The sequence below is a fragment of the Leguminivora glycinivorella genome, chromosome 6 (genome assembly GCF_023078275.1).
Source record: "Leguminivora glycinivorella isolate SPB_JAAS2020 chromosome 6, LegGlyc_1.1, whole genome shotgun sequence".
Classification (NCBI taxonomy): Eukaryota; Metazoa; Arthropoda; class Insecta; order Lepidoptera; family Tortricidae; genus Leguminivora; species Leguminivora glycinivorella.
The window spans coordinates 1,429,813-1,453,411 of record NC_062976.1 but is presented as its reverse complement, the minus strand read 5'-3'; the positions used below and the strand labels follow the sequence as shown (position 1 = coordinate 1,453,411).

The 23,599-nt window shown below is 46.9% G+C and overlaps 1 protein-coding gene across 1 annotated transcript in view; it reads left to right on the top strand.

Annotated features, from left to right (window-relative positions):
* LOC125226927 overlaps window positions 1–23,599 on the top strand; it is a 66,516-nt gene that overhangs the window by 17,837 nt on the left and 25,080 nt on the right. Inside the window, 16 exon segments of the mRNA XM_048131108.1 lie at window positions 5,181–5,288; window positions 6,002–6,115; window positions 6,267–6,325; window positions 6,633–6,765; window positions 7,388–7,525; window positions 7,749–7,878; window positions 9,126–9,271; window positions 14,027–14,163; window positions 19,236–19,372; window positions 19,749–19,881; window positions 20,062–20,179; window positions 20,495–20,611; window positions 20,974–21,105; window positions 21,499–21,577; window positions 21,818–21,948; window positions 22,777–22,934. Of these exon segments, the coding sequence (XP_047987065.1) occupies window positions 5,181–5,288; window positions 6,002–6,115; window positions 6,267–6,325; window positions 6,633–6,765; window positions 7,388–7,525; window positions 7,749–7,878; window positions 9,126–9,271; window positions 14,027–14,163; window positions 19,236–19,372; window positions 19,749–19,881; window positions 20,062–20,179; window positions 20,495–20,611; window positions 20,974–21,105; window positions 21,499–21,577; window positions 21,818–21,948; window positions 22,777–22,934 (1,970 nt within the window).

The following is a 23,599-nucleotide window of genomic DNA, read 5'->3' as shown; positions in this document are numbered from 1 at the left end:
TATTCGTAGCGATGCTCTATTCAGAGTTAGTAGGCGCTTTGTTAAGCGCGTATCCGGGTGTGGCACTACTTCCCGGGAATGTCTACAGGTACTGGTGTTTGCCCATTGTTCAGCGTGTTGTGTTCTGGTTTTTTGACGCATCCATGACCTGAGTTGACCAAACGGTAAGGGAAGCATCGGGATTGGCCCAGTCGCTTTCCGGTCCGAACCTTTTCTGGCCAGCTCGTCTGCTGCGTCGTTCCCTAGAGAGCCGCTGTGCCCCTTTATCCATTGTAGCGTGACTAGGTTGTTTGACCCTATCACCTCCAATGCTCGGTGGCACTCTAGTATGAGCCCGGACTGAATGGTCTTACTATCTAGGGCTCGCAGTACTGCAGCGCTGTCAGACACGATGCGTATCTCTTGGTTTGTGATACGTCGCTTAGCCACTGCGTTGGCAGCCTGTATAATGGCGAAGCATTCACATTGGTAGATGGAGCTATATTCGCCTAAGGCTGTTGAGATATGCGTGTTTATTTCGGGAGAATACACGCCCGCACCCGACCCTGTCTTGGTTTTAGAACCGTCGGTGTATATGCGTAGTTCGTGTATTCTCGACCAATCGTTTTCCTCCTCAACAAGTTGTATGTTGTATTTTCTGTTGAAGACGTATACTTTGGGTACCCTGTCATTAGGAGCCATCATTAGTGGTTGGTAGTCAATGGCGTTCCTAAGGATCATGGTGTGAGCCCCGTTCGATGCACCCCAGAGGTTGAGTGATTTAAGCCTCACCGCCGCGGAGGCCGCCTCTTGCTGTATGAATAGGTCCAGGGGCGGTAGTCCTAAAAGGACCTCCAGGGCCTCTGAGGGTGTAGTTCGCATGCAGCCCGTGGTAGCAATGCTTGCTAGCCTTTGGAAACGCTGCAGTTTATTCCTCGCTGTGGTGAGTTTGGTTCTAGGCCACCAAACCACAGCGCCGTATGCAAGAATAGGCCGTATCACTGCAGTATATAACCACATGGTGATTCTTGGGTGAAGGCCCCAGGTCTTACCCAGAAGTCTCTTGCACTGCCAGAATGTGATGCGGGCTTTATCTAGTTTATTTTCAAGATGTTTATTCCATAGCAGTTTGTCATCCAGTGTGACACCTAAATACTTTACCTCTCTGGTAAGTGCTAGTGTCACTCCCTGGAGCTTAGGTAACTGAAGGTTCCTTATACTACGCTTTTTCGTGAACAGTACTAATTCAGTTTTAGATGGATTTACGGATAGTCCCTGCTCCGAGCACCATTGTTCGACGATTTTGAGCGCGCCCTGCATTAGGTCGCATAGGACTGGCTCGAACTTCCCTCTAATGAGGATAGCTACATCGTCTGCATAGCCCACGGTATAATAGCCGGCCTCGTTGAGCGCTCTAATGAGGCTGTCAACCACGAGGTTCCACAAGAGTGGCGAGATTACCCCTCCCTGCGGGCAGCCTCTGGATACAATGGCCCTTGTGTTGCTATTCACGTTTACCTGCACTGCTCTGTTCCTTAGCATGCTGTCAATCCATGAGGATATGGTCTTGTCAGCGCCATGGTTTAGCAGTGCTTGGCTTATGCTGTTGAATTGCGTCTTGTCGAAAGCCCCTTCTACGTCGATGAAGGCTACAAGTGCTGATGATTTAGTTGATAGAGCATCTTCTATTGGTGATATCACACTATGTAGTGCAGATTCCGTTGATTTGCCTGAGGAATAGGCGTGTTGTTGGTGGTGAAGAGGATTACGCAGCAGTGCCCCGTCTCTGAGATCGCGATCGCAGAGCCTTTCCATTGTTTTTAGTAGGAAGGATGTCAGGCTTATTGGCCTATATGCCTTTGGTTGCGTATAATCGTTCTTACCTGGTTTGGGTATGAATACCACTTTTACTTCTCTCCATTTCACAGGGATGTAACCGTGAATTAGGCAGGCTCTGTAGATTACTATTAGGTGCGGCGCGATGATGTCCTTACCCCACTGGAGGAGTCCCGGGAAGATGCCGTCTAGCCCAGCCGCCTTGTATGGAGAGAAACTGTTTATTGCCCATAGTACCTTTTCCAGTGTTACGGCTCTAGTGGCAGTGTCCATGGCGGCTGCAGTTGGTTGTACTAACCTTTGCCTGTCCGCCCCTTCCCATGAAGTCTCCTCCGTGACGGAGCAGTCGGGGAAGTGTGTGTCGAGTAACAGCTTGCAAGTCTCACTGTCGGTAGTCGTGTAGCTGTTATCAGTTTTCCTCAGGGAGCCTACATTTCTGGCGGGGTCGCTGGAGAGAATGTTTTTTACCCTGGCAGCCTGAGAGTTGGTCTCGATGTTGGTGCAGAAGGCCCTCCAGCAATCGCGTTTCCGTTCTCGGATGCGATTTTTATACAGCGCTTGGGTCGCTTTGTACGCTTCCCAGTCGGTCGCCCTCCTAGTATTCTTTGCTCTATTGAACAGTTTGCGAAGTTTTCCTCGCAGTTTCTCGAGTTCAGGTCCCCACCAGCCTTTCCGGCTGTCGGCCTTAGTCGAGGGTGTTGTTAGTGGACAAGTGCTAGTAAACGTTTCCGTTAGTATATCTGTTAGTTTATTTACGTGTGCCTCTATGTCAGCAGGTTCCGCGTAGCTTCCTGGGAGCACTGCGAGTTCCGGATTGCTAGACAATAACCTGTTGAACTTGACGCGGTCCGTACGTCTCGGGTTGCGCCAGGGTTCAGGTTTTGGAGTCTCAACGCTTAGTTTGTATCTTACCCATCTATGGTCGGAGCATGACAGGTCATTTGACACGTGCCAATCGGAGATCATTTGCGATGCTCTTTCCGTAGCGAGTGTGATGTCGATAATAGTTTGGAATCTGGAGGTCACGAACGTGGGTTCCGACCCCTGTTCATGAGCTTAAGGTTGGTGGAGAATAGAAACTCTACTAGGTCCTCACCTCGTCTATTGGAAGATTCGCTGCCCCACAGCCTGTGGTGCGCGTTCGCATCCGCCGAGACGATCAGCTCAAGCTTCTTGTTTTCGCAGTATTGGATGAGGTTTGCCAGCTCGACCGTCGGTATGTCCGCGTCGCCCGGCAGGTAGGCAGACGCTATGATTAACTCTGGGCTGCTGGCGCAGTTACTCTGGAGCCCGACCGTAGTCAAGTCTCTGGAACAGAACTCATTCATTAAAACTGCGTTGATTTGTTTGGGGATATATATGCAAGTGCGTGGATTGGTTACAGTTGTGTCCAGAAGTAGCTTACCTCCGATGTTGTTTAGACCGCAGATTCTGCCCTTCCTTATCCACGGCTCCTGGATAAGGGCGACGGCCTCGTTGTTGACCTCCAGCATTCTTCGCAAGGTAGCCGTTGCGGCTTGTTTATGCTGGAGGTTGGTTTGTGTGACGTTAGTTAGGGGTGGAGGAGCCATCTCTGATGCTCATCTCCTCGTCCGATTCTAGCGGGGCGTCGTGGTCCATCAGCTGCGCGACATCCCTCTCAAGGTCGCTGTCATCAGCGTCCTCGCGCGGGGTTGTCAGCGGGCAGGCTGACGCCCCTTCCGCCCTCTCGCTTGCGCTGGAGGTTGGATGGGGGACCGCAGGTTCGCCTGTCGAGCTCTGTCTCTCGACGGAGCTCGGTTCGCTAACCTCCGACACCGACGCGCCAGCTTCTGTATTAGGAGCGGTGCATTCTCTCTGCTTCGCAGCGGAGAGGGCACCGCTCACTACAGTAGCCGTCGCAGTCTCAACAGGTGGCGGCGCATCAAGCAGCTTGCCACTGCTGTTGAAGAATCGGATGTAGGCGTTGCCCAGTTTATAGGCAAGCCTACGCTCCCTTGCTATAATTCCCGTACACACGTAGCCATATCAGCAAAACAAGTACAAACGAATGATAGATTCCTCTCTAAGCTCTTGTAATAATTGTCATAATTGTAATGAAATGGCCGAGGGCTGGCGTGATGTCGTCCTGGCCCGCGTAAAGTGGCGTCATCTTGTGTTGGAAGCCAAGACTCATTTTGGGTCATCCCCCGACAAAGTAAGTAATGAGATTGCCGATATATTGCTTCCAATGGAAAGGGCCCTTATTAATATGGCCATTAGACATATATTGACCGGGATATAGACCGTGATTACCTTTTTGATTTTTATTGAGGTCCCGATATTTCTACGCAGTTGCATGCATCATGATCACGGAAAACTGAAGACCGGTGGATGGACGTCAAAGTTGCGTAGACAGCGCGTGGTTACCCTCATTCGCGCACGTCGGCTGCGTTCACTTTTATCACTGTTCGCGTTCACACTCGTTGGTCTGTCAAAAACACACTACACTCAAGTGTCACTCAAAAAAATCAAAATGGTAATCAAGGTCTATATCCCGATCAATATAAGTCTAATGAAACTATATTCTGTCTAACAAGTCTGTCAGTAAAGACTTGGTTGACAGAGTATAACCATGAATCATTTACCTAAAACTCTTACCCTCTTATTCATAAACGTACTCTAAAGTTATCAAGCCAATAAAGTTCGTTTGTCCTTTTCTATCACACCAATACGTCGGAAAGGGACAAACAGACTTTATCGGATTTAAACTTTCACGATTATTACACATCATTATTTTTAAAATCGGGACTTAATCGCGTATAACTACATATTAAACTGACCTCCAACGTTTCAAGGACGGCGTTGTCCCCGTGGTCTCGGAGAAGACTAGCTTGAAATGACATCAACACCTTCTGACAGCCGCGCGAGTTTTTCGAACTACCCGCACTTGGTTTTGATTATCAACTTGAACTGTTTGCGCACTAGGGATGTTACTCTGTCGACATACAACACTGACGATATTTGATTTAACGACTGTCGATATTGGAATCCTGTCATTAATAAGTGTAAGCCGAAAATAATATCGACAGTCGTTAAATCAAATATCGTCAGTGTTGTATGTCGACAAAATAACATCCCTAGTGCGCAAACAGTTCAAGTTGATAATCAAAACCAAGTGCGGGTAGTTCGAAAAACTCGCGCGGCTGTCAGAAGGTGTTGATGTCATTTCAAGCCAGTCTTCTCCGAGACCACGGGGACAACGCCGTCCTTGAAACGTTGAAGGTCAGTTTAATATGTAGTTATACGCGATTAAGTCCCGATTTTAAAAATAATGAGACTTTATCGGCTTGATAACTTTAGAGTACGTTTATGAATAAGGGGGTTATTGTACACATGTTTCTCAGATGCTGACAGCCGAAGACGACGTGTCTCCGATGCTGCGTTTCACGCGCGGCACGATTCTCACGCCGTGGGGGGGCTGCGCGGAAGGTGGGGGGCGGGCGCACGTTCAGGTGCGTCCGACGAAAGGGGTATAGCTGGATGGCGTTTAGTAAATTTCCCGTACACGATAGGTGGACAGTTTTTAAATGAATATCTCCGACTAGAACTGTAGGACCCTTTAAGGTCCACTTGCACAAACCACTTAACTCAGGGTTAGTGGACTGTCATCTGTCAAATTCCATATAAAATGGTAAGTTAACCCTCCATTTTTGTGCATTTCGGTGCAAGTGGCCCTTAAATTATAAGATAAGATACTTAACGACCGACGACGACGACTTTGACGACCGGTCTGGCCTAGCGGGCAGTGACCTTGCCTGTTACGCAGCGGTCCCGGGTTCGAATCCCGGTAAGGGCATTTATTTGTGCGATGAGCACAGATATTTGTTCCTGAGTCATGGATGTTTTCTATGTATATAAGTATTTGTATATTATATATATCGTTGTCTGAGTACCTGCAACACAAGCCTTCTTGAGCTTACCGTGGGACTCGGTCAATCTGTGTAAGAATGTCCTATAATATTTATTTGTTTATTTATTTAAGGACTGTCACCGCATACCAACAGAATAACAGCGCCTTCTTGACAATAGTCATGTGCATCATTATTTTTAAAATCGGGACTTAATCGCGTATAACTACATATTAAACTGACCTCCAACGTTTCAAGGTCATGTGGTAAGGCTTTAATTCTGTGGTTTCTTATTGAAAGTATACTGGGTGGTTCAGATGCGTGCGGGCACGTTCTGCGCAGCGCGTGTGCTGCGCGCGCGCGGGTTGTGGCGCGCCGCGCTGCGCCTGCGCGGACGCGGGTACGCGCGCCTCATGCTCGACGAGATGCGGGTAAGACTACCGAGTAAATTACAGTATTTTATATATATTACATGGCGACCGTGACAGGACATTATTATTTTAATAAATATTGAGAGGCATTTTTTTTATTGCTAACGTCGTTTCTGTGTAATTAATTAAATTTATTTTTTTTTATCCTAAGGATCACATGAATAAAGTGAAGAGACATTATCATTTCATAAGAAGACCTGTGCAAACACAGTAAGTTTTATCTTTCGTTCACAATAATCAATCAAATTAGATGATCTCTTAGTTTTTTAAAAGAAATAGAGGACTTTTGCGCTTTTTTACTGTACAGGGAAGAATTTTGTGCGATAAGAATTTTAAAATCATGCTCACTATTCAGTTTTGGGACACGTAGATGTTTTGTTTTTTTTTACTAGCCTAGCATTAGTGTTTCACTGCTGAGCAAAGACCTCACCTCCTGCCACAATCCTGGGTAGAATGCGTCTAAGTCATTGACGCAGAAGTATTGTAGACGTACAGTATATTTTATGTATATCCGTAGATACAAGAGCAGCATCCTGGAGCTGAAGAAGAACCTGGTGGCACTGAAGGCAGCTCGCAACGAGGAGGGAGAGCTGCTGTTGGCTCGCCCAGACTACTTGCTCGAGATCGCTGGCTGCTACCTCATGAGAAACGTAACTCATCCTCCTTGCGTTATCTAGTCATCCGCCACGGCTCATGGGAGCCAGGTGGCGCGACCCGGCTACCTGCGCAAGGTTGCTGGCTGCTACCTCATGAGAAACGTAACTCATCCTCCTCGCGTTATCTAGCCATCCACCATGGCTCATGGGAGCCAGGTGGCGCGACCCGGCTACCTGCGCAAGGTTGCTGGCTGCTACCTCATGAGAAACGTAACTCATCCTCCTCGCGTTATCTAGCCATCCGCCATGGCTCATGGGAGCCAGGTGGCGCGACCCGGCTGGCGCAAGCTGGCTGCTACCTCATGAGAAACGTAACTCATCCTCCTCGCGTTATCTAGCCATCCGCCACGGCTCATGGGAGCCAGGTGGCGCGACCCGGCTACCTGCTCAAGATTGATGGCTGCTACCTCATGAGAAACGTAACTCATCGCAAAACGTGAACACAGGCAAGACAAAATGCACATATAATAACAACAAGACAGAAAGGAATGAAGTGCCACGAAATGGCCTCACCTCAGCGTGTTGCTGGTGACTTCCAGCGCTGATCTTCCGATGAGACCATCAAGTGAGAAAGATTCACCAGCTGCGCCCTCTAAATTTACAACTTTACTTCCAGCGTGCGGACGCGACACTGACGGACGATTCGGATCCGATCTGCCTCCGACAGACGTTTCCCTGCATCCTGCAGCCGACGTCTTCACTGCTCACCGCCTGGAACTGGCTCATGGCTGGTCTCATCTTGGCTGTGTGCTTTGTAAGTAATAATATCTTCATTGTTTACATTGGTTATTCAACATGTTGGTCGCCCTACGCAAAGTAAAATTGCAGGGAAGGGAAGGGGGAGGGGTTAGAAAAAGACAAAAAGGAGCCTATGCCACTCTCCAGCTAGCTCTAAAGTTCCATTTTGCTTTGAAAGACGGACAAACAAAAAGACACACACACTTTCCCATTTGTAACATTAGTATGGATTTGCGCAGATCTACCCGTACCAGATCATCTTCAAGAAGACCGTTTCCCTGGAGTTCTCTTTCTTTAACATCATGGTGACCGCGCTGTACCTTCTGGACATTGTCGTCTATCTCTCGACTGGGACTAACGTTGAGGAAGGTGATGATTTTTTATATAAACGTGAGTGTGCACGGGAAAACGTCCCACTTTGGCGATTGCTATAAAGCCGCTTTGTCAATTTATTCATATAAAGATACAAGTAAATCTCGCCTTAATGGTAACCGATAAAGTGGGACGTTTTACTAAACACACAAATATTTAGGTTGAGAACTAATGCAGGCACCCTAGATTATCATTATTATTAATTTGCTCTTTTTTTGTGTAATACACATAAATACATACAAATGTAGACGTACAGTTAACCAATTGGAACCCTGGGCCACTGTAAAACTATGGCATAGTGACGTTATAAATCAGATTGTAAGAAATCTCTTACTACTTGTCATTTTGACATGGTTGTAGAGTGTACAAGTATACTTACTATTTTTATTCTGTATTGAGTGTGAGAGAGTATTTTTATTGTACTGATGTCTACCTTGAAGTGGCGCAGTCGGTAGGATACGAACCTATCTCCCACAGGAAATCTATTGAATGATTTTTTTTTATTACGGACTGATCGGAGATTGACTCTAGTCACACCTGATGGGAAGTGAAGACAGAGTCTTAAGATGGAGTTCACCGATTCAGTTTACCTAATAAAAAAACTGTTCGTCAATATTTAAATCTACTTGACATTTGAAAGTATGCCGATTATTTTGATGATCCACTGTAACACTGATAGTCATTCCTGGCATTGTCACGACTAGTTACTGTGCTTTTAGTTATTGGCGTTAAAACGATGTAGCTTTATTTAATTTATTCTGGGAACATGTCAATTTGTATAATATCTTATTAAATTTATTTCTTATCTTGGAATAGTAGCTGCTAAATTCACTGTTTTTATTAACTCCTGACGCAAAAACGACGGGGTTTTATAAGTTTGACGTGTCTGTCTGTGTGTGTGTCTGTCTGTGGCATCGTAGCTACAGAACGGATGAACCGATTTAGATTTATAATTTTAGAATAAAACGCGACTTAATCGCGTAAACACTTACATTCCCATTACAGTCCCGTTTTGTTCTAAAATTATGAGTGCAAATCGTGTTAGTCTAAATCGATTTAGATTTAGTTTTTTTTTGTTTGAAAGCTGAGTTAGTCGGCAGTGTTCTTAGCCATGTTTCATGAAAATCGGTCTATGTCACGGTCGGGTGTTTTTTTTTCAAAATTTTAATTTTTTTATACATGTATAAGCATACTTCTTCAATCGCAGCAACTAACCAATATCTCCATATCTTTCAACTACGCAGGCGTCCCTATAACGTTCATGGAGACGGCTTCAAAGCAAGTGCGATCGCCGTGGTTTATAGTGGATGTGTTGGCTACTGCACCCATCTTCGACTTCATTCTGGATGGAAGGTTACGTGGTATTAATAGGGTTCTCAGGTTTCCAAAGGTAAGCTATGGCATATCCATACTAATATTATAAATGGGAAAGTGTGTGTCTGTTTGTTTGTCCGTCTTTCACAGCAAAACGGAACAACGAATTGACGTGATTTTTTAAGTGGAGATAGTTGAAAGGATGGAGAGTGACATAGGCTACTTTTTGTCTCTTTCTAACCCCTCACTTCCCTAAAATGGGGGGGGGGGAAGTTTGTATGGAGCATACCGCAATTTTAGAACTTAACGCGAGCGGGGTCGCGGGCATAAGCTAGTATTTTTATAAAAGTCTTTGACAGATCTAAGAATTTTGCCTTTCAATCATTTTGAAATAGTGTTTTCAAGAACACAAATTTCAAGATGGTTTCGAAAAAAATGATTACGTAACCGTTGACGAAGATGAAGACATAACGTACAGTCTTATCTTATCTTATCTTAAATCTGCGGGGGCCCTTACGGATACACTTCGACCCATCGGGATCTTTTGTGCAATTACCCCCTACGATCCTAAGATCCTTCAGCTATTCAGGAGCTTCTCGACCATCTCCACGTATCGGATGATGAGGCTCATGGGTAGCTCTCTGAAGTCCTTCGGTGCCAGGTAGCCTGCTCCAAAGTTCTTCATTCTTTGTCTGGCGAGGGCGTGACATTCACACATTAAATGTCTGACGGTCTCTTCCTCTTCGCCACACATGCGACAATCAGTGTTGTCGGCGTGTCCCATCTTGGCCAAAATTCCTTTGACCCCGTAATGGCCTGTGAACACCCCCGTTATAATTTGGAGTTGTCTTTTGCCTAGCTTCCCTAGCTTTTTGCTCCATCCAGAGTCTACCCTCTGCATAAAGAGCTTTGAATGCTTCAGACCAACCAGGGCATCCCACTCTTTTTGGTGACTAGCCTTTATTTGGTCTTTCATAGCCATTCTGATGGTTCCTTGTGAAAGGCCCACATAAGGTTCCGGACCTATGAAGTTGTCTTCAGATCCGGCCTTGGCAAGTTCATCAGCGTTTTCATTGCCAATGAAGCCTTCGTGCCCCGGTATCCATACCAGTTGCACCTTGTTTTGCCTTCCAAGCTTGTTAAGAGCTTGGATGCCGTTTAATACCAGTCTAGAGGTAACTCTGGGCGATGTGAAGGCTTTGAGTGCCGCTTGACTGTCGCTGAGTATATAGATAGTCTTACCTTGGATTTGTCTAACTATATTCTCATGTACACAGGCAATTATTGCATATGTCTCGGCTTGGAAGACCGTGGCATAATTGCCCATGCTGATACTACCACTGTAGTCATTTGCATAAATGCCTGCGCCCGTACCAGATGCCATCTTGGACCCGTCTGTATACCAGATGATGGTGTTGTCATCAGGGGTGGGTGTCTCCAGACCCTCCTTCCATTCGGCTCTAGTATGGACTTTGGTTTTGAAGTTTTTGTGGAAGATGAATTTCGGTTGCATTTTGTCGCAGCCCATACTCATCAGCCTTCCCATAGAATTGTTGTATTCCATGCTTGTGTGTTTAGTCTTCGGCATGCTATCGCTCCAGAGGCCTGTTAAAGCCAGCCGGTGTAGCGATTTCAGTGCCTCAGACTGTATCACTAGATGTAGCGGCGGGAGATCCAATAGTACCTCCAATGCTGCTGTTGGCGTCGTTCTGAACGCACCCGTTATAGCCATGCATGCTGTCCTTTGTACCTTCATGAGGACATCCTTGCATGTGCTCAGTAATGTCCTTGGCCACCAGGCCAGGCTTCCGTACAGGATTATAGGTCTCACCATCATGGTGTAGATCCACCTTAGTACCTTTGGGTTTAAACCCCATGTTTTGCCGTAAGCTGACCTACACATTCCAAACACTCTAAGTGCCTTGGCTGTGGTCAGTTCGACGTGTCTTTTCCAGTTCAGTTCTTTGTCTAGTGTTACCCCTAGATATTTCACTTCATTGGAAAGTTCAAGTACCCTTCCATAGAGCCTTAGTTGCTCCATGCCAGTAAGGGCCCTTTTCCTGGTAAACGGTACTACCACTGTTTTGCCTGGATTGATGGAGAGTTGTTGGTGGTTACACCACCTCTCCACTTGCCTCAGTGCTGTATTCATGATTTCTGACACCGTTCCCGGGAATTTCCCGTTTATGAGTATCACTAAATCATCTGCATAACCCACTGTATATACTGGGCCCCTATTTAGTTCTTCCAAAAGTGAGTTCACTACCAGGCTCCATAGAGTCGGAGAGAGAACCCCACCTTGTGGACAACCTTTTGTTGCTGTGGCTAGTAATTCTTCCCCCATGAGGGAGGACTTAATTAGCCGGCTGTTCAACATATTACCTATCCAGCGGCAAATGGTAGGTTCTATGCCATGTTTGAGTGCAGCATTATTGATTGCACCATATGTGGTGCGATCAAAGGCACCTTCGACATCCAGAAATGCAGCAAGACATAGTTCTTTGTTTTCTATGGCCTGCTCCGCTCTAGTTGTCACCAGGTGTAGTGCTGTCTCCGTGGACTTGCCCGGCTGGTATGCACATTGCAAGCGGTGTAGTGGATGTCTCTTGAGCGGACCATCCCTGATGTGTCTGTCCACCAGTTTCTCCAAAGTTTTAAGGAGAAATGATGATAGACTTATGGGCCTATATGATTTGGCTTCTGTGTAATCCTCTTTGCCTGGTTTGGGCAAGTATGTTACCTTTACTAACCTCCATGCACGTGGTACATGTCCGAAGGCAATACACGCTTTGTACAGTCTACTCAAGTGGGGTATAAGTACGTTAGCGCCTTCTCGTAGTAGTATGGGGTAGATTCCATCTGGCCCCGGGGCTTTATATGGCTGAAATGTCGATAATGCCCATTGTATTTTGTTGTGGTCTACTACCTTTTTCGACGTGTCCCAATTATGCCTGGTCGTGCGAGTGCACTGTTCCGTAACACTAATTGGTTCATCGTCTGGTACACTCTGATTTATTATCGAGCCTGGAAAATGTGTGGCACACATCATCTTGAGGGTCTCTAGCCCCGTTTCAGTCATTCCACCATCACTCCTTCTAATAGAGGTGAGTGGGACTGACTTCGTTGTGGCTAGTGCCTTCGTGAGTCTCATGCCTTCCGGAATGGAACCGATTTGATCGCAGTGGTTTTTCCACGCTTTCCTTTTCGCTTTCCTCACTGCCTTGCTATACTCTGTGAGTTTTCGCGCGTAGAGCTCAAAATCATTACTTCTTTTGGCATCGTTGAAGACAGCCCTAGTTTCTTTCCTGAGTTTTGCTATCTCCGGATTCCACCAGGGTACCTTCTTCGCCAGGATTTTCTTTTCCGGGCAGTTATTTGTCCAAGCCGTATGGACGGCTTGCCCTATTTTGTCAGCTTCAAGTTCTATGTCAATAATAGAGTTTAGCTTACCATTGGGGTTTCCCAGGTCCGCCTTAAGGTCATCCTTGAACGATAACCAGTTGGTATTCCTGGGATTCCGTTTTAGTATAACTTCTACTTTGATTTTAGTGGTATACCTAAAGCATATATATCTATGGTCCGATAAAGAAATCTCCCCAGAGACATGCCATGAACTAACTTTATTACTTGCGTTGTTGGACGCTAGCGTTATATCAATGACCTCACCTCGCCTAGCATTGACGAATGTCGGCTCATTGCCTTTATTTAAGAGTTGTAGTGAAGAGCTTACCAGGAATTCCAGTACCTTCTCTCCTCTTCTGTTGACATCCGAGCTTCCCCAGATGACGTGGTGTGCGTTCGCATCGCAGCCGATGATCAGGTCAGTGTTCGCCCGGCTGCCGTAGTCAGCAAGATCCCGCAGTTGTGTGGTGATGGGATCCGCCGCCTCGTAGGGAAGGTAGGCTGATGAGATGACTAGTGCCTTACCCCCCTTTATTCAGGATCTTGACCGTGGTCAGATCCCTGGAACAGAAAGCATTTAGAAGCATAGCATCAATGCCGGTTTTAACATAAATACATGTCCTCATATTACTCTCGGGGCAGATATACAGTATCGTCCCGCCAGTACCATTTAAGCCTCTTATCTCTCCCTTGTAAATATATGGTTCTTGAATAAGAGCAATGTCGAACTTGTCGCTTTTTAGCTGCCTAGCCAGAAGGGCAGTGGCGGCCTTATTGTGTTGTAAGTTTATTTGTACACACCTTAGCCCCTCCATTACGGCGGTTAGTGTTTGGCGGTGCTGAGATCAGCGGCCGCCTCCTGGACCGTGTTGTCGCAGGACATGGGCGAAGTGGTGCCCTCCAGGTAGAGTTCCTCCAGACCGCGCAGGTCCTCCGAGCCCGCCACCGATAGGATCGGTGACGACTCTCGGGTCCAGCGCAGCCCGGCGAAACTCTCCCCGACTAGCACCACTTCCCCCGCCTCTGACCGGTCCCGAGCCACCTCCGCAGGAGCGCCAGGCGGCGCGTCCCGCTCCGGGGCCTCCCCCGTCGCCGCCCCCGCGGCGCCCGCAGCCTCATTGGCCACCGAGTCCCCCTCCCCCCCGTCCGCGCCGGGCTCCACCCCAGCCTCTTCATGCTCACGCTCCTTTACTACCCTACCCTACCCACGTACAGTACTCTTCCTGAAATGTTTAGACCCACATTCCATTAAAGGGGCACTTGACAACAAATCTCTTCGCATGGACTCCGCTCTAATAGTTTTTATGGAAACTTATTTCTCTCTAAAGAAAACTAAAGTTTTCTCACGATGTTTTTCTACACGGAATAAGTCCACCTCTTCTTGGCCAAAACACAATATCGTTTACAACTCGACGTGTGCTTTGTCCAGGTAATCCGCATGATTCAGACACTGGAAGAAGAATGCGTGTATCATACTAACGTCATCCGTTTCTTCGTGTGCTCGCTTCTGCTGTTCTTTGCATGCTACTGTCTTGCCGCTGCACAGCAATGCACTCTCTGCTACAGGTATGTGGCCCACTTTTCACTGCGCTATGTCTGTCTTTCTCTCTCTCTCTCTCTTCCTTTTCTTGTGTGCCTCCGTCATCCGTTCCTTCGTGTGCTCGCTGCTGCTATTCTTCCCATGCTACTGTTTCCCCACTTCTGGACTGAATCCTTCAAGTCACCTCCTGGCAGCGGGGAGAAAGATTTTCGAAAGATCCTGGGACCTAATTCAGAGAAACGATGGTAGCTGGAGGATCTGGTAAAATTCAAGATCGAGAAGTTAGTGGCCGAACCCAATATCATATCGAAACGAAAGCTCACAGACTTCACTGGTGGTCACATACTTAGAATGGGTAACGATCAGGCTGTCAAGAGAGCGTTCTTGGGAATTTTTGGTCGCTGGGAGGACAATTTGGCGGCTAACCTCCGTCAGCTTCCAGTCAGTTACTGGTAAGAGATCGATCGGGATTTGTGGTGATTTATCATTTCAGAGGCCAAGATTCACTTTGGATTACTGAGCCAAAATAGTTAGTTTTCTATTTATGTCCGTTATTCCCGTAGCGTAGTCCCATATTTCACATTGGCGACGATCTGGACTTGCGCTATCATGTGTTAATAGATTTGGGAAAGAACTGTGTACCGTGTATAAGAGTGTGTGGCGTATGCTGTTGTGTGGGCAAACATGGCTGTGGGTAAGATCGAGCCTTTCGACGCAAACAACGATAAATGGTCATCGTACTTAGACCGTATTGAACAATATTTTATTGTCAATGATGTCAAGGAGGAAAAAAAAGTCGCAACATTAATCACCTTTATCGGCGGTCCTACCTATGAGCTGTTAGTGACCCTTTGTTCACCCAAGAAACCACACGAATTGTCATATAGTGAGATTGATAAAGTTATGTCACAACATCTGCAACCAATACCTAGTATATTAGCTGAGAGGTACAAGTTCCACCAAAGAACACAAAATCAAACGGAGCCTATTTCGGATTACGTGGCGGTTTTAAAGAAGTTGGCAAGGATGTGCGACTTCAAATCGGGCTTAGACGTAAATTTAAGGGATCAGTTTGTCTGTGGATTGTTCAGCGAGTCGATCAGACAAAGGTTGTTCGCGGAAGAGGACGTCAGTTTTTCAAATGCGTACAAACTAGCCCATGGTTTAGAAGCGGCGGAGACGAACGCGGCGGCTGTGAACGGCAAGCGGTCGACGAACGGTGACGATGCCGTGACATGTCATGCTGTCACGAGTGCAACCCAACGCAGTGAGGGCAGTCGACGGAGTCACGGGGCAGCGGCGAGCGGCGAGCGAGCGCGCGGCCGCTACAGCGATGGCGCAGCCGGCGGGAGCGGTGCGCCTGGCGCAGCTGCAGGCGCGGACCGGAGACGCGCGAGGCAGGCTGGCGGAACGGCGTTCGGGCGCGGCGCCGGGAGCGGTTCGACTCACTCGAGCTGTCGGGCTTGCGGCGGGCACCATAATGCAGCGAGATGCAAATTTCGCGTTTATGTATGCCGCGTATGTAATGAGGAAGGCCACCTCAAAAGAATGTGCCCTAAACTTGCCGCAGGAGGCGCGAGTTACACAGAGGGCAATCATGTGAACGAAGTATTGAATGATTGGGATATCGACGACAGTGTTGAGGTAATGAGTTCCATTTATAACATAAGTAATTCAAAAAATTACAGACCCTATTATATAACATTAGATGTTAATAATAGAGAGTTAGAAATGGAGATAGACACTGGTAGTCGGATATCATGTATTAGCTTCGATTGTTATCGTGAAATGTTCAGTGACTGTGAGTTACGAAATTCCAATCTGTCATTGCGTTATCTCACAGGCCCTCCCGTAACGATCGTAGGTAAAATAATGCCTATCGTTAAATATAAGGATAAAATGCGTCAATTTCCTTTGTATATAGTGAAAGGCGGGAGGACGACCTTAATAGGTCGCGAATGGTTAGAGGAGCTGGGTATTGTAGATCCTAAAAGTTTCCCGTGTAACAATATAGTGATGGGAGGGAAATTTGATTTAAAAACGTTCAGTTCCAGATACGCGCAGGTTTTTGAAGACGGGCTGGGGTGCTACACGGGCGAGCCGGTGGGTTTTCGGCTGCGAGAAGGCGCGACGCCCGTGTTCATGCGCGCGCGCCCCCTGGCGTTCGCGCTGCGCGAGCCGGTCGACCGCGCGCTGGACCAGCTGGTGAGTGACGGCATCATCACCCCGGTCGAGTGCTCGGACTGGGCCACGCCAATTGTACCAGTAGTCAAGTCGGACGGCTCCATACGTATCTGTGCTGATTATAAACTAACGCTCAACAAATGGTTAGAAATAGATAGGTACCCTCTGCCTAGGATAGATGACTTGTTAGTGAAATTAAATGGTGGGGACAAATTTTCAAAAATTGATTTAAGTCAGGCTTATGCGCAATTTCTGTTGGACGATACCAAGAAATTTACGACAATTAATACCCATAAAGGCCTGTTTCAGTACAATCGCCTGGTATATGGCCTCGCTTCAAGCCCTGGTATTTTTCAACGCAAGCTGGAACAAATGTTTGCTGACTTACCCACGGTCGGGGTCTACCTTGATGATGTGATCATAACGGCGAAAAACGACGACGATCATTTAAAAATACTTTGTCAGGTTTTTGACAGATTACTAAAGTACGGTCTGAAAATAAAAAAAGAAAAATGCACTTTTTTTGCGGATTCGGTCACTTATTTAGGTTTTGTCATTTCAAGGGAAGGAGTGTCAGCATGCTCAAGTAAAGTTGAAGTCATAAATAAAATGTCAAGTCCACAGAATGTTTCAGAGCTGCGATCATTTCTTGGAATGATAATGTATTACGCAAAATTTGTTAAAAATTTAAGCACGATACTGTCCCCTCTGTATGAATTATTAAAGAAAGATGTCAGGTTTGTATGGAGTAAAGCTTGTCAGGCCGCATTTGAAGAAATTAAGAGGAAGTTGCAGTCAAGTGAGGTACTGGCGCATTACTCGAGCGAGCTGCCGCTGGTGCTGACGACGGACGCGAGCAGCACGGGCGTGGCGGCCGTGATCGCGCACCGCACGCCGGCCGGCGAGCGCCCGGTCGCTTACGCGAGTCGGGTACTGAGCTCCGCCGAGCGACACTACTCGCAGATCGAGAAAGAGGCGCTGGCGATTATATATGGTGTTCAAAAATTTCACCAATACTTATATGGCAGGAAATTCCTTTTGAAGACTGATCACAAACCACTGGTAACCATTTTTGGAGACAAAGCCGGTATACCTACTATGGCTGCGAGTCGGTTACAGAGATGGGCGGTGATCATGTCTGGGTATCATTTTGATATAGAATATGTTAGGAGTGAAGATAATGGAGCGGACGCATTGTCGCGATTGATTACCGGGTCTGACAGAAAGGTACGATCGGAGATAACATATCTTAATTATGTACAAAACTTTTTACCTATAACTAGTACTGATATTAAAAAAGCAACCAGCAAAGATCCGATTTTAGTAAAAGTTATGATGTATATTGCTTCAGGATGGCCTGCTTACTGTGATGATGAAAACCTTAAACCTTATCACACTCGTAGAAATGAGTTGTACATGGAGGCCGGGTGTATATTATGGGGTTATAGGATAATAGTGCCGTCTGTTTTTCAAAGCAAAATTTTACAAGAGCTGCATGTGGGACATGTGGGCATGGTGAAGATGAAGAGCACGGCCCGCAGCTACGTGTGGTGGCCCGGCATCGACGCGGCCGTGGAGCGCGTGTGCCGTGAGTGCGCCGCGTGCGTGGCCGAGAGCAGCGCGCCGCCCCGGGCGCCTCCCAAGCCGTGGCCGTACATTACAGAACCATGGACGCGTCTACATGTCGACTTTTTAGGCCCTATCGAGAACGAATCGTTTTTTGTTATCGTAGATTCGACTACAAAATGGATCGAAATTTTCCGAATGCCAAGAACGACGACGTCATCGGTCATTAAAGTTTTGTGTGAAACTTTTTCTAGATTCGGTTTGCCAAGGTCGATAGTTTCTGATAATGGTCCTCAATTTTGTAGCGCACAATATGATCAATTTTTACAATCAAATGGAATTGAAAAAATACTGACACCGACATATCATCCAGCGTCAAACGGTGCCGCTGAGAACGCCGTTAAGCTTTGTAAGAAGGCAATCAAGAAGGCAAAGCGAGAGGGGGTGGATATCGACTTAGCCTTGCAAGCATATCTAATGTCCTACAGAAACGCAATTCACGGCACCACGGGCGATTCTCCTGCATTGTTGCTGCAGAAACGGAGGCTGCGCTGCCGACTAGATTTGCTTCGTGGAGTAGAGGAGCGCGAGCGTACTGTGCAGCGCGCGCAGGAGAGGCAAGTAAGAGCCGCTGGGGGTCGCGAGCGTCAATTTCAAGTAGGGGATCTAGTGCACATGCGTGAGCACGCCAATTCGGAAAGGTGGATAAAGGGTACAATAAAAGAATTAGTAGGCTCTAGGAATTACATGGTGGAAAGGGTGGATGGTTCGTTAGTTAAAAAGCACGTTGATCAAATTAAGCACAGTGAGCGCAATCGTATTGGTACGCCGTTGGTGTGGCCTAGTTGGGATACGTCTGGTGGTCAGGTGTCGGGCACAGCTGATCCGGCGAGTGCAGGGACCGCGGGCGCGCATGAACAGGGGTCCGCCCCGGCCGCTGCTGAGCCAGTGGCACCAGTGGCACCGTTGCCGAGGGCCCAGCCGGCTACTAGCCGTTTTGGTCGACTCTTAAAGCCTGTGAGATTCTTTCCGATGCCGGATATTGATTAATAGCTGTTTGAATTTATTTTCTTGTGAATTTTATAAGGTTGCCTATTATTCAATGCCTTGGTTTGTTATACCTGCTATCTTCAATTAAGTGTGAGGGTGTGTTGTATGCATACTGCATGTAGGTGTCTATGAATAAGACTTAGTTGACATATGTCTGTATTTTATATTGTCTTTTCATTCCTTTAATAGATATTGTTTTGGAAGCACGCTTTTCTATTTATGTCCGTTATTCCCGTAGCGTAGTCCCATATTTCACAGTTAGTCTTTAATTTATGGTTTAGCACAACTTGTTTTGCAGATACGGCTACTGCCAGGTGGACAACTTCACCCACGAGCCGTTCTGGACGGAGGCGCCACTGGACGACGACAGCCAGAATGTCTTGGACCGCCTCTTCTTCAGCCTCTACTGGTCCATGTCTATACTTACCTTCACCTGTAAGTCCAAGGCTCGGAAAAACGCCCGTCAATTTGGAATCATAACCATACATTAGGAACCACTTATATCTACCTATAGCAGCTTTTAAAGCGCTCGTCTTTGGACATAGGCCTCCTCTCCATTCCTTCACGTCTGTCGGTCCATTGCCATCTGCAACCAGTTCTCACCAGCTTATTGGCAGATGTCATGTTACCATCTCAGAGGTGGATTGCTATAACCGCAGGTGTTAGCGTTCTTCCATTCCAGATTTCGTCTCGCCCAACGCCTACGGTTCATCTTGGCAATGTGCCCCGCCCATCTCCACTTTCTGTGTTTAATCTGTTCCATCACATCTTTGAGTTACGTAGTTTATGATTTATGATATTTGTTGTCCAGGTCACCTGGAGATGTTGAAAGAGAGCCCCGAGGTGAACACGTACACCGTGATCCTGCTGGAGATATGCATCGTACTCAGCATCGGCATCGAATCTGTGTACTCCGCTACCATTATGGTCACCACTGCTTTCAGGTTAGAATACTGATGTACAAGATGCGGAAAATTAAAAAAAAAATTGAAACATTCTTGAAAATGTAATGAAAGTCTACTCAAGCCTTACAGTTCAGCAGCTTCATGTACTCTGCTTACCTCGTCTGAGAACATAGACATACATAAGTTGTTGTATGCATGTTTGAAAATGCATCGTTTCAGAGAGAGCTTCGACTCATGCATCGCAGACGCGCGCACCTTCCTCATCGGCCACCAGGTGCCGCTGCAGCTGCGGCAGCGCTTCCTCGAGCACCTTCAGCTCTGCTGGGACACCAGAAAGGTGCGTTACAGTCACATTCTCTCTCTCTCTCTCTCTCTTTGCACAGCTTGCTCATGGGGCTCTCTAGTAGAGTCTTGCTTAGAGGGCCTGGCTTTGCAGCTGTTCCTAGAGCAGGTTTTTTGAGAGTCTGTGGCCCATTTCTCAAAACTGAAAGTTGTAACTTTACAAGCGGAAGTCTCTTTTCAAATTGTCCTATTAGACATTGACAGCCACTTCTAAATTGTAACTTGTAGCTTCGAGAAATGGGCCCCTGGAATGCCATCCGTTGTTTTGTGCCCAACCTCACAAAATTGATGATGTGTATGTCTCTCACAGGCGTACGCGATGACATCGAAGCAGAGCTCAGTGTTCTACGACCTGCCTCCCCACGTGTATCAGGACATCCTGGCGCGTCAGCGGAGCAAGTTCATCCTCTGCATACCGTTCATGAAGGTCTGGTCTGTTGCCATCTGTTGTGTTGTGTGGTCAAGTTAACAAACATCTTTACAATCTAACATCCCGAAAATATAATAGGTAATTACAATACGACCGTGTATACCTATTTGGAATCTTTATTTGTAAGATGTTTGTGAACGTGAAGGTTTGAGAGCCTACTGCGAACAATTATTACACGCATATTCTATTGGAGCAAAAGGTGTCGTGCAACAATCATCTGCTAAGATGTCGTGGCCACTGATAATGATGATTCTACTGCGCACCGCACGAAATCTCGAGATCGCTTTTTCTTTTTTTTTTTAATGGTTGCCGCTAATAATCGTGGACTTATTAAATCAGATCCTTTGCCAACTCTCCAGCTACTCAACACCGAAGACCTGAAGAACGTCTCATCAAACGCCCGCATATTCTACTGCGCGCCGAACGAGATCCTGCTGAACACCGGAGACATCAGCACCGAGATGTTCATCATCAAGAAGGGGTTCTGCGAGGTACCTTGGAGTAGATGAGATCTAAACTTTGGAAAATCTTGATATGTCCCGTAATTAACTAGTGGCTCTGGAAGCTGTAGACCTTCGCGGCACTTAAGCTCTTTATGACAATTTCCGCATTTTGCGAAATGTCCAAAAACTGCATCAAGATTTTTTTAAAGGGATTCTTTGAAATCGGTTGAGGATTGCGACCCGTAGGGGAGAACATCCGGACATACAAGCAGATCAAGTTAAAACGTAGACTTACACTGTCTGTGCGGTTAATAAAGCAAAATTGTAATGCTGTTTCTGAGCAGAGTCATCCACTTTCTTTTCCGCAATCCAGAACACGTCCAAATTCCAATCCATTGGTCCAAAACAGGAACGAAACACATATTTTTTTCTGTCCTTCAGGTCTTTAACCCAGACACAGAAGAAGTGGTTGGCACGTTGATAACGAAAAATCATTTCGGAGTACTTGAATGTTTGTTTCGTAAGTATTTTTTCGACTTCCCTCCTTGATATGCTAAGTTGTGTCGAAGCGGAGCGTTCGGCGGGGCGGGCAGCGGGGCGGCGAGCGTGCGTCCACCCTACGCTGCGTCGACTCAGGAGTCTCAGGACACTTGCATGAACTTCAATTGTTTGACATGCACGCCACACGCCCGTTGCACGCTTATTTTGCACGTTTAGTTTGCACGTTTTCCGATTGATAAAGAAAATATGTATGTTTCAGGTTTCCCGGCGTTCTATACCGTACGAGCGACGACCCATGTGCTAGTGTTCGCCATTTCCAGAAAATTTCTGTTAGAGGCGTTAGAGGTGCCTCAGATAAAAGACGCCATGAACTTTGTTAAGGAACAAGACGTAAGTAAACTTCTTATTTCCTACATTTTGTTTTTCAATTGGATTAAGTTGTGGAAGGCGATGGCCGTGGATTGCTTAAATAGCCTACCTGGCCCGCAAGCACGGTATTGTGATTCATGTGATTGTGACAAGCCCTAGTACGTCAGGCCGCCTTTATTGCGATAGGGAGGCACCGACGCAATATTGCCGAAAAACAGCGCAAAGTAATTTCATCCAAATTTTAACTTGAGATCCTAAGCTGGTCGAGTTGACCTTTAAATGATAATTTTTGAATCATAAGTGTGTAAATTTGCGGATTTCATTTAGTTTGATGTTATACAGCCGAAATTTCCGAAGATTCCACTTCTCGAACCACTCGCCATGCTTGCGGTTTAATATTGAAATCTTTCGCTTACTTGGGTATCAGTATTGACAAGCTTGTGCGGTTTTCCCCCTGTAAAACAACTTTTTATTTCTGGCTGGCCTATATGGTCTAGCGATATATCGTGGTCTTGGTCTGGCTAGTCAGTCGGTTCCTATAATGAGAGACGCGATGATAGCGCGAGCTACTACTATAAATCTCTCGCTGTCTCTTTTATTTATCCTTTGTTCTTTTCTACCGCCGATCGTGTACTTGTTTTTGGCTGGACCAGGGTGGCTAGCCGAATGGCACAATCGCTCACGAAACGCTCACGAAACGAAGCGCTAGTAGATATCTATCTCTATCGCGCTTGCGTATTGGCGCGACAGAGCCAGCGGCGTATCGCTTTCGTTTGGCGTCGGAGAAATGCCATTCGGCTACGGGGCCAGTTCCTTATGGTACTATTGTAAAGTTTGTAACGTTTGTAGGAATACAACCAGCTCCAGACTGCCCGCGAGCCGTTTGTCGTGTACGAGCCGCCGCCGCCCGTGCCCAACCGCGAGACCTTCCGGCTGCGCAGGAAACATGAGAAGGACTCCGCCTTCCTTCACCCCTTCAAGAAGTTCGGCTTCTTCGCTATTTTGAGGTGGACCTTTATTTAGCTTTGCTGGGGTTCTCAATCACAAATAGATTTACTCGTTTTTTTTTCTTAATACTACGTCGGTGGCAAACAAGCGTACGGCCCGCCCGATGGAAAGCGGTTACCGCAACCCATGGACGCCCGCAACCCAAAGAGTGTCACATGCGGGTTGCCACCTCATCAGAAACTTGTGCACTCCCCTTTGCTGTGTTAAATACACATCAGTAAAAAGGAGTGCACAAGTTCCAAGGAGGGTTCGGGCTGCCGACGACTCAAAGGACAATAGACGGAATAAATCAGTTCCGTAAGTCCTCCCGTCATCAGCACACTGCACCCTTGTTGAGCTCTGGCAGCCTTACTCACCGGCAGGAACACAACTCTATGAGTAGGGTCTAGTGTTATTTGGCTGCGGTCTTCTGTAAGGCGGAGGTACTACCCCAGTTGGGCTCTGCTCTAGATTCGAGCGAGATGACATCCGCTGTGCTGTATTACGTATGTGTAATTTTCAAGCAGCGATAGCGTTCGGTAGCGGTCATGATATCCGCGCCGAGTACCTACTGCTGATGGCCGCGCAGTGAAACAAGTGCTTGGGAATGGTCTTGAGCTGTTGTTGTTGGCGAACCCGGTGGCCGGTTTGAACAACCCGACTCTTGTAATGATGAACTGCACGG